Here is a 12,304-nt window from a genome sequence, read left to right as displayed (position 1 = left end):
TTCTGTGAATGTGAGTGAGAGTTTGAATATGGTGATTGAGGTCTGGTCATGGTACATGAAAGTAGAACATAAGTAACTGATTTCTATCTTTTCTGTTCACATATCATCTGTTGTCAATTCAGTGAGGTTAGTTATGAGATGCAGTAAAAGCAAAATGCATCAACACGTCAGCAAGCTTCACATCTACACTATCAATGACCTTCTAAAGAAGTGATTACATTAGTAATCAGAGGCAGAATAGCATTGTGTCTTATTATATTACCTTGTTCTATTAAATAGAAGTCTGCTAGTTGGAATTAACTGTTTAATCAATAGCTAAGACTGTGTTTATTGAAAAATCAATGGCTGAAATAGTGTGTGGTTTGTTGGTTTCTAAGTTGATGAGCAATAATTATTAACAAGACATAGGTTAGAAGTATTTTAGTAATTGGTCAGCCTATCTAGCTGAGTTACATCAGAATTTCTAAAGACCACATTGTACAAAACTTACTAGATACACAAGTACAATAACCAAAAGTATCACATAAAATGTGAGAAAATTAGCAGTTCATCTCGATTGTTAATAATGAGATAACGGACTTTCCAAATAGTCTGTTTATTTGTTTTGAATCTCGCGCAAAGCTACTCAAGGGCTATCTGCGCTAGCCATCCCTAATTTAGAAGTGTAAGACTAGAGAGATGGCAGCTAGTCATTAACACCCATCGCCAACTGTCGGGCTACTCTTTTTACCAACGAATAGTGGGATTGACCGTCACATTGTAACGCCCACACGGCTGAAAGGGCGAGCATGTTTGGTGCGACCGGGATTACCAAACAGTCAAGATAGGTTTTGTGACGAATTTCGAACGAAAATTCTTGTATGAACTTTCTGAGTGAACTTGCAGTCTTATATGGAAGTTAGTCTACTTTGTGTTGCAATGAAAGGTTGTCTGATTGTTAGATTCTGGTCTTATTAGAAATGCATTAAAGAAACTGTAATATAACACATCATGAAAATTTGAAATAAACTGTATTAATCAGACAAAATAATATGTATCACTTTGTCCGAGTTTATTTTCGGGTTTAATTGGTAGTAATTAAAGAGAAACCATCAATGCGATTTAAGCTTATTGTTTTGCTATAATAATTTCGTTTGTATTTAATCAATTGCATATGTAAATATGGCCCGTCATGGCCAAGCGCGTTAAGGCGTGCGACTCGCAATCTGAGGGTCGCGGGTTCGCGCCCACGTCGCGCCAAACATGCTCACCCTCCCAGCCGTGAGGGCGTTATAATGTTACAATCAATCCCACTATTCGTTGGTAAAAGAGTAGCCCAAGAGTTGGCGGTGGGTGGTGATGACTAGCTGCCTTCTCTCTAGATTTATACTACTAAATTAGGGACGGCTAGGTGCAGTGGGCTAACAACCTACTCACTTAAATCAGCCTGTTACAGAAACCGCAATTGATTGCGGCCCAATGTTCCTTAAGGAATTGAGCGGAAATAATAAAATAAATATGTAAATATAAATGTATATTTCGTAGTTTACAGCATTAAATGTGATATGAGTGGACATTTATGGCAGGAATTTCTGCTCATTTCATTAGTGATAATTTTTGAAATGTCACTCAAATTATGGCATCCTATTTCTTTGGGTAGTACTTAAGACCTTCCACATATTTAGTGCATATGGAGAGTACGACTGACTGGTGAGAGAAATCAGGCCAGCTATTGAATGGTGACTTATTTTACTGTAAGTACTTGTTGAATAATATGTGATGACTGACACACGCGTGTATGGAACAGAAATGTTTTCTGTTGGATATATATAATTTCTATAATATATTTCTAATGTGACATATGTAATGTCAAACCTTCTCAGGCAAATAATTAATCCTGACTGAAATATTCAGATGTGACGTATTTAGTAAAAACTGTAATAGTATGCTTAGAATATATTATAAGGGTTTGTTTCTTTTTGAATTTCGTTACTTTTGGGCTACTACTTTACCAATGAATAGTGGGATTGACCCTAACTTTATAACGCCCCCTCGCATGTTTAGTTCGACGAGGATTCGAACCCGCGACCGTCGGTTTACCACTCGAGTGCTTTAAACACCTGGCCATGCCGGGCTATATCATAAGGGAACCACTGTGTTTTCCTATTACAGATAAAGACCATATTCAGCCTGGCTACAAACCGGAATATTTGTGTGTGATTTTTTACATTACAAAAGACACTAAGTTAATCTGAAATCTACACAGCATTGTGTTAACTACATTTATTTGTATTACCATGATATAATTGTTTGGTAAACTATTCGTATACAACTCTTGATTTATCTGTGAAATTACAAATTATTTTACTTATTTATTTCACTATTTTGAACTTATGTCAGAAGGTTTGTTGTAATTGTGATCAGGTAAGTCACAAAACGTTTAAACATTACTTGTAAAGTAGTTGGATTTATTTCAGTTATAAGTGAAATATATTTCCTTGGAGTTATATCCCCTTCCCATAGAAACTGGGCTCTCCTTGTATAAGAATCTGACGATGGTAAAATACCTTACGTGAGAGATATCTGTATTTATTGACAAGCGACTGTTACCAGGGGCTGACTAGGTGGGTTGCATATTCATGTTTTAATAAACATATTCTTATTGTACTGAACGGTTTCAACATAAGTACTGCGGGGTGTGCTTTGTACATTACTTCCTGTCCGAGATGACCTTTTTGGGTTGTTTCCTTATGTAATCCTACATTGCATGCTCAAAGTTTTGACCTAGCACAGGTTAAATTAACTTTAGATTTCAATCTCGATTTTTTCTGAATAAAACCATCGCACCAACTCCATTTACTGTCACTAAGCCGACATCTTCCACTGCCGTCCTTAAAGATTCCCACTTAAAGGGATGGTGAGGACGTCAGAACTAAACACAGGAAGATGACATAAGCATAACCTTAAGGATATTCATAAATACGCGTATTTTTAAACCATTTTCTCAATCGTGTGATGGCTAATTAAAACAAGGAACCATCACAGTAAAGAGACTTAAAGAACACCTGCTGTAACCATTGCTTCAAGTTCTATGGTAGCATCTTCTCATTAGCTAACATCACACAGTCATGGGCCCATTGTTGGGCTGAATTAAACATATGTGTGAGGTGTACCCATAGAGAGGAATGAGCAGCTTGAGGAAAAAAATTGGCAACTTCAATAGGACATATCATGCTTCACATGAGCACATGGAAGGTTAAATAGGCTCCCTGCAAAAATTCTGCTGAAAGGCAGCAGTTTGTGGAGAATGTCGAAGACTTTAAGGCACCCATTTGAGAGGCATTTTGTATATATGCACCATTTTTGTATTGTGTTTAATTAATATTTAAATTTAATTGAAATTTTAGTTGTGTTCAAGTGTTAAAACGTTAATGGTATATCTAATTCATTTTAATTATATTTATTTAACTCGTTTTGAGTTTACATGTAATTTGAAAAGTTCATTCAGTTCTTGTTAGATATACACAACTGTTTCAGTTTAAGTTAACGTGGGATTATTATTTATATAGTTTGTGTGGTGCGAGCGTTAAATTTAGTTATTTTTAGAAACGAGAATTTAGCACAAGTTTGTTCATGTAATTATTTATGAATCATGCATTATGTAATTCAGTAATTATGAACTGGCAATTGTCGTACTATTGTGTCAAGTTACACAGAACCTTTCGAGATTTTCTCATTGTTTTAATTAACTATTACTGCATCAGAATATCTAGTAATATGTGTAATATTCTAGACCTCTGTCAGAATATAAATATGTTTCTAACATTTAGTTTAATAGAGAGATCTAGACCACTATTTTTGTGAGTTAAGTCACAAAGAAAGTAAAGTTACAATTTTTAAAGTGAGACCATCACAGATTGCATTGTAATAAAAGAGTGTGTAATATGAGGTTATCTTGGCAATTGTCTTTTAAAGCAATTGAACCTGCCTGTGTGGACTTTGGCGGAAAAACAGACAATTATTTAAAGCTTGGGATACAACTGTGGCAAACAATAATCATAATGGCGATTTTAAAATGAAATTCTCACCAACTGTATTGTGATAACAGAACAAAACATAACTTTATACGTTTTACTTGTTTTAATATCTTATTTTAAAACAAGTAGATTGCGTACTATTTGTTTATTGTTGAAATATGTTATGAACGAGTCGCAGACACCTCCTGTAAAGCACCCAGCCTATACAAAAAAAAACAAAAAACGAAAATTCCATGAATATAATTTTAAGTACCTTTAAATTCGTAACCAATTTTATGTGTTAAAATTTTCTTGCCTAGTCCTGAAAAGAGCCGTTTAAGTCAATGTTTAGTAATCGCCAGCTGTCAGGTTATCCTGACAACGGGCTCTAGCCTGGCTCACTTCCCTTATGCTGCCCTCGTCCAGGTCTCCCTCCACACGTGTCATATTCATGTCCCCCACCTCACTTCTTCACCTTAAAAAAGTTAAAACAAAATAAAGACAAACTCCCACGTAAAATTCAATAATCTTTCACGAGAGGGGACGAAGAGGAACCATAACATTCCTGACCACCCCAGTTGGAGAAAGAATTCTTCAGACTTCTCTCTCTCTAAACTGGCCAAGCGTGTTAAGGCGTGCGACTGGTAATTTGAGGGTCGCGGGTTCGCATCCCTGTCGCGCCAAACATGCTCGCCCTTTCAGCCGTGAGGGCGTTATAATGTGACGGTCAATCCCACTATTCGTTGGTAAAAGAGTAACCCAAGAGTTGGCGGTGGGTGGTGATGACTAGCTGCCTTCCCTCTATTCTTACACTGCTAAATTAGGGACGGCTAGCACAGATAGCCCTCGAGTAGCTTTGTGCGAAATTGAAAAAACCAAAACAAACAAACTCTCTCTAAACTAAACCCCTGCCACGTTCGTTTGCGTTTTGTGTTACAATTCTAACTTCTTTTTAGAATGCTGTAATTTGTAGGTGGTTCTGTGCTTTGTTTATTTCAAATTCACTTTCATATCATAATTGTAAATATTGATTTTTGAGTAGTACTTTTATTTTGTATAACAACTCTTATTAAAATGTTGCCACAACTGGTTTAGTTTTTAAATATATGTAACTATTTTGTCACGATTTTATTTAATTGTTGTAAAGAAATGTATGTAACTGAGTGTCATATTTATACCTGTTTCATTTAACTTCTAATTTAATTTGTGTTAACTTATAATTATTGTTCGTTTTTGTTTATTTGTTGTTGTAAAGCGCAACGTTACATAATAGGCTGTCTGTGCTGAGCAGTTCACGGGTATTGAAGCCCAATTTTTAGCTTTATAAGCCCACTGACTTACTACTGAGGCACTGGATGCGGTTAATTTTGGATTTTGACGATTAATTCCTGACATATTTTATATTCATATTTCGAGTATCGTTTACTTTCAAGTATGAAATCGAAATTTTTATTGCATCGTAATTTTATTTTTAAGGGACCCGGCATGGTTAGGTGGCTAAGGTTCTAGACTCTCAATCTGAGGGTCACGGGTTCGAATACCCGTCACATCAAAGATTCTCGCCCTTTCAGCCGTTGGTATTCGTTGGTAAAAGAGTAGCTCAGAAGTCGGCTGTGGGTGGTGATGACTAGCTGCCTTCTCTCTAGTCTTAGACTGCTAAATTAGGGACGGCTAGCGCAGATAGCCCTCGTGTAGCTTAGCACGAAATTAAAAAAACAAACATTTATTTTTAAGTATATTTTCATTTTTCGAGCTTTATTCAATTTTAATTTAGTTTGTTGTTGCTGTAATCTTTTAATAATCTTTTGTTGTCTTTATGTAGATATTATGAGGCATTGCATGTCACCTGAAGGAAGACATTGTAATTAACCTTCTAATTAGTTCACTAATAATTAATTTTAATGTTCGGATGTACGAAAAATCATGAAAAGATGACTTATTAAAGCTTGAAAGGAGTTCTAATTTCTATTTTCTATAACAAATTTAGAATGTATCTTTGTATGATTCAATGAGATAATTTATTTAAACTCCTATATAGATGTTCTGCATATAATTCAAGACATCTACGCCAACCGGATGTACGGCAGTTGTAAATATGCACTTATCTTTTTGGTAATATAAAAGTTAGATACAACATTTATTCACAAGAGTATATTTATTTGGCGTGATTAGGGATGTAGGTAACTTAAGGATTGTGGAGTGTCGGATTAGGATATCAGACCGACAAAGAAAATTATGGATTTACTCAACTTTCTTGTCTAATCCTTGAATATCGTACTATAGAAATACTTAGAAAAACTATTCCGTTCTAGCAGCAAGAAATAACAACAGCAACTACAAAAACAAAAAACGAGAAAAATATAACAAAATACAAGCTAGTCAATTTGATTCTAAATATTCACTATTGCAGGTAGACGTTCTACCTTATTTTTTCACTTGTGTTTCCCTCGTTTTCTTTAGCTGTCTAAGTTAATTTTAAATTTTGCATAAACTTTACAGAAACTGGTTTTTGCGGATACTTTTAGTTTCGTAACGGATGCGGATGTTATTCTACCTGAATACCAACAGACATACACGTATTTTATTGGACGTATTTTATTCGTTTCAACATTAGGCATTATATTGTGGCAGTACAATATACAAATCTTTAAGTCATGCCGAAAAATAAAAACAAATAACTTTTAGATATACAATTTTCAGTTCATAAGCGTATGAGAACTTGTAAACACCATTTCTACTCTTTTGTTGCAAATCATTAATATACATCATTCTAAAAGCATCAAATAATGGATGAAATGAACATTAAGTTCATTCTTTAATTTTTCATAATACTAGAAAATCTGGTGTTTCTCTTGCATAAAATAATTATTGAAGTTATTGGAGAAACTGGTGTTTATAATGGATAATGGATAACATCATTATTAATGTTTGTGAGGAAAAAAATGGAATTTACAAAATGTATAATACTATTGTTGATGTTACTAAAGCCATACTGAAAACTCTGGTGAATAACACCAGTATTAACGCCACTGGATTCACACTGGACTTTCTGATGGTAATTTGTTTGTTTGTATAGAATTAAGCGTAAAGCTATACAATGGCTCACTTTGCTTTGCCCACCACGGATATCGAAACCCAGTTTTTAGCGGTGTGAGTCCACAGATATTCCGCTGTGCCACTGGAGGGCTTCTGATGGATAACACCAAAAGTAACGCTATTGGATACACACCGAAGTTTCTGATAGATAACACTAATGTCAATGTTACTGGATACATACTGAAATTTTTGATGGACAACACCAATGCTAATGTTACTGGATACGTACTGAATTTTCTGATGGATAACACCAATATTAACGTTGTTGGATACATGATGAATTTTCTGATAGATAACACCAATAGTAATGTTACTGGATACGTACTGGACTTTTTGATAGATAACACCAATAGTAACGTAGACATATTGTAATTTATGATTAAAAAACTAAGTATAGAAAATATAGACATTCTTGAGTTTCAGCAAAAAAATATTATTACCGGAGCTATTCTAATTTCTGGTGTTTAATTTCGACGTTTAAACAAATTTAATAATGTAGTTTTGATCACATGTGATTCACAAACACAAAATCTCTCCCATGACTACGACGATCGTGTTTTTTGTGTGTATTTAGAAATGACTTTTATTTAAAAAAGTCAATGAAACAGAAACAAAACGACAAGAACAATAAATTTTCTGTGATTACCTTTTCTAGCATATGAAACTAAGAGATACGATACAAACTGCTGATGATTTATTGGAGTATAACCTAAAAGGGGGCCCAGCAGGGTCAGGTTGATAAGGCACTCAACTAATAATTTGGGGGTCGCGGGTTCGAATCGCCGTCGCACCAAGCATGCTTGCCCTTTCAACCACGGGGGCATTATAATATGACAAGCTATCCCACTATTCATTGGTAAAAGAGTAGTCCACGAGTTGGCGGTGGGTGGTGATGACTAGCTGCCTTCCATCTAGTCTTACACTGCAAAATTAGGGATGGCTAGCACAGATATCCCTCGTGTAGCTTTGCGCAAAATTCAAAATAAACCAAACCTAACCTAAAACCTAAAAGGAAAAATTCAAAGTGTGTGGCAAGTGAACTTTCTTTTTATGAATAAAATACAGTCCATAAAATTAAAGTGTTCAGTGATGAACCTTTTAAAAAGGATATAAATAATCGAAAATTGAATTAAAGGTTTTAGTGACAAACTTTTTAAAGGATAGGAATAACCGAAAATTGAGTTAAAGTGTTTAGTGACAAACATTTTTAAGGACAGGAATAACCGAAAACTGAATTAAAGTGTTTGGTGATAAACCTTTTAAAGGGCAGAAATAAGCGAAAATGGAATTAAAGCTATTTTAACGTTAAGTTAATTGATTAATATACAATCAATAAATTATCAAAGATAGCTAGAAATCTTACCTTCTGGATATTTGGTGAGGACGTTATGATTATCAAGCTGTAAGGTGGAGTTGGGGCCAGCACGTGTGAATCGAACTACATGGTACTGACCATCATCTACTCTCATACTGAGCTCTCCAATAGGATGATCTTCAGTGCCCATGTTGTATACCACAAATATGTTGCCTTCGACCTATATCGAGTAAGAACATTGTCGGGTTATTATATTTATTTTATGTTTACAAGCATATTATAGTGTCATTCGTGTGGCAACATTCTTATTTGTAAAATCCAGCTAGGAGAAGGTTCTTGTTTAGAATATCTGTGCAACGCTACAGAATGGCTATTTGCGCGTAGTCGTCTATGATTTTGAACTGGTACATTAGAACTGGTACATCAGTTCCATCTACCGCCACCTCTTGCACTCCTCTAAAGAATCAGACAAAATATTCGAATTTGACTGTTACTCTTATGGCGCGTCCACAATGCTAGTTTATGCGACGGAGAGACGCAAACCTTTAACCAGTGGATCCATTGTCCAAGCGTGTTAGCCACTAGTTCATACCCGTCAACAGAAGATAAATTGATACATTATGTGACCATAAGAACAGCAGAGGAGAGAGGGTAATATTTTTTTAACAGATAAGCGTTCACACATCTAATTACATTTTAATTCTAAAAAAATCTAATGACATAAATATAATTAATGAAAACGCCTTATTAATGTTTTAAATAATATTCGAACAGAATATGTTGCGTAAAAATGTCTAGTAAGTGTAGACATCCAACCTTTATGATATAACTTAATACAGTATAAATATCTAGTAGTTCTACGAATAACTATACCCTGATATACGTAAGTTTTAGAAACATATAACAATTCCATGATAAACACTATCTTCGTACACGTGAATTGTAGAAATGTCTAGCAATGTTCCATACAACAATATCCCAATGTATGAGAACTGTAGAAAAAAAATCACAATTCTACGAAAAATAATGTTCTAATGTAAGTCATTCTTTGAAATATTTAGTAATAATATATATAATATTATTTTCCTGGCATGTGTTAATAGAGTAATAAGTCTAAGAATTTTCGGTTAAACTTATATTTTAGAATGTATTTCAGTACTCAGCCCTAAGCCACATATACAAGAAATGAGATTTATGAAAACAAAAAAGCAGTTTAAACTATTCGAGTTTTATATACAAAAAAAAAAGAGGAAAGAAAATGAATCTGAAAAAGCGAATTATCTTGAAGTTTTAAAGCTATAAAAGAATATACGAAAGGTGAGACCTACTAAAACTGAAAGTACTTTTACCTTATAGAAACCTATATACCAGAGATGGGCTTTAACACGCAAAGTACCAACACCTTATGAAGCTTAATATAGAAAATGTGAAAGATAAAACATAAAGTACCATTAAATTATATATTCCTAATGCAAGAGGTGAACTATATCTATCGCTTGAAGTACATTTTTTTTACATATATGTATAAATAAAGTGCAATATTATGTTATTTCTTCTTTTATCCAGATAAAAAAAAATCCAACTTGAAAATTTGAAATATCGAAGAGCGATTTCATGGTATTGTACGAATGGTCTTGAGTTCTTTACAAATTCGAAAATTTTGTGTTTTTCCGGAAAAATTTGTTACGTATAAATCAAATAGCTGCTGTGTTCTTTTTTTATTCTTCAATCTTTGATATAGGACCGTGATTAAAAATCAAACTTTATCTGTGAAGAAAATCTTGTCTCAAAGATAAGCTCATCTTGTGTGCACGTGGCTCTAAGAAATGCACGTGACTTGACTAAATGGATGATTGTTTTATCTAGTGGAGGCTTATTTTTTTCTTTTTTTTCTGTTCTGCTTCCCTAAGTTGGTGAATAAGATTTCCATCCTCAGTTGGTTTATCAATAATTTGAGTCATTGAATCAGATGAAAAAACAAACAAACAGAGAGCATATCTTGTGTAAATTGCTATTTAGTTTTCACACCTACAGTTTCTTGAGTTGTAATACGTCATTCTGGCCACTAATTCTCACTTCACGCTTTGGACATGATCGCCTTATCTATCTGCTAATTAACTAAGAAGTAACACGAAATGTAATATTTTATATGCCGTTACAAGTCTCCTTGAAGCTGGGGTAACATGCTTTTTTATTATTTAGTAACCTGACAAGGATAAGCCCCAAATCCAGCTCACGTAGCGTGCTGTTTGTTAAGAGTGTGATTAGCCGTTTTCTGGTGGTCTACATTATTATCTTTGTTTCTACTCTACCTTATCTCGTTAGCTGTAACCACGATTGAATCTTGGAAAGACGTTGTCTGATCCTTTCAGAAATACGTAACGAAGAAAATAAAACAATTAAATAACTAATAATGACGCCACTCACTATTAATCACCAAAAATACAATTTTTATCACAACACACATTTTTCATTATTTATAAAAACACTGTTTTGTGGGAAACACTACATAAGTTCATGTTTAATGTTTGGCTTGTCATGAATTTCACGCAAAGCTACACGAGGGCTATCTGCGCTACCGTTCTTAATTTAGCAGTGTAAAATTAGAGGGAAAGCAGCTAGTCATCATCACCAACCGCCAATTCTTTGGTTACTCTTTTACCAACGAATAGTGAGATTTACCGTAACATTATAACGCTCCCATGGCTAAAAGAGCAAGCGTGTTTGGTGTGAGGGGGATTCAAACCCGTGACACTCAGATTAGGAGTCGAGTGCTTTAGCCACCTGGCCATGCCAGACCTAACTTCAACGTGTTTGTTTGTTTAGAATTAAGCAAAAAGCTACGTGATCTATCTGTGCTTTGCCAACCACTAGTATCGAAACCCCGTTCTTGGCTGTGAGTCTGCAGGCAAACCGCTGTGCTGCTGGGGAGCTTAAGGTTAATATAACAAATAACATTACTAACAAACACTTTACAGTTAATAGAAACTTATTACTGAAAGCAATAAAAACATATTATGATAAGTATAAAATATAAAAATATCCACATATGAACAAAACAAGTAGCCGACCTACATCAGTACTAAAATAAACTCAGTAAAGTGGATAGCTTGTTAATTATATTGTTCTTGTGTTTTTGATAATGAATAGCTTGTTAATTATACTGTTCTCGTGTTCATGATAATGGATAATTGTTAATTATACTGTTCTTGTGTTCTTGATAATGGATAATTGTTAATTACACTGCTCTTGTGTTCATGATAATGGATAATTGTTAACTATACTGTTTTTGTGTTCTTGATTATTGAGATTAAAATGCATTGTTTCATTAGTTAAGTATGCTTGCTGTTACCTGTACTTTCCTAATGATATATCATGAGGTACGACCATTTTAAGAGATTTAGGTTAGTCTTAAGTCCACGTGCTTAGCCAACTACCAGAAATAACTCTTTATGATAAAATATAAATGGAAAAATAACAAAATAGTGCATACCTAAATATATTAGACATTGTAAGAAATGGTGTTAATGAAAGTAATACTAAAGAAAGAATAGTTATTAGTTAAAGAACACATATATTGTTGCTATTTATTGTATGGTTTTGCTATAAATTTAATTTACTAAATAAAGTACCATTAAAACTGTTAACTAAATGCTTAACACAATAAATAAAAGTATCACTAAAGGCGTTACTTAGTGTAAAGTGTTCTTTTTGTTGCTATCAACAAGAACAAAGAATAGGATATTTGGTTTGGTTTGTTTTTAATTTCGTGCAAAGCTACACGAGGGCTATCTGCGCTAGCCGTCCATAATTTAGCAGTGTAAGACCAGAGGGAAGGCAACTAGTCATTACCGCTCACCGCCAATTCTTTGGTTACTCTTTTACCAACGAATAGTGG

At 34.1% G+C, this 12,304-nt stretch overlaps 1 protein-coding gene across 2 annotated transcripts in view; it reads right to left on the bottom strand.

Annotated features, from left to right (window-relative positions):
• Positions 1-12,304, bottom strand: part of LOC143232620 (neurexin 1-like) — a 261,643-nt gene that overhangs the window by 25,417 nt on the left and 223,922 nt on the right. For both annotated transcript variants that reach the window (XM_076468253.1, XM_076468254.1), the window contains exon 15: positions 8,455-8,626. In XM_076468253.1, the coding sequence (XP_076324368.1) occupies positions 8,455-8,626 (172 nt within the window). The remainder of the gene's footprint in view (positions 1-8,454; positions 8,627-12,304) is intronic.

This window comes from Tachypleus tridentatus, chromosome 11 (assembly GCF_004210375.1).
Source record: "Tachypleus tridentatus isolate NWPU-2018 chromosome 11, ASM421037v1, whole genome shotgun sequence".
NCBI classification, from domain to species: Eukaryota; Metazoa; Arthropoda; class Merostomata; order Xiphosura; family Limulidae; genus Tachypleus; species Tachypleus tridentatus.
Note: the sequence above shows the minus strand (reverse complement) of the source record. Positions and strands in the feature narration are given on the sequence as shown.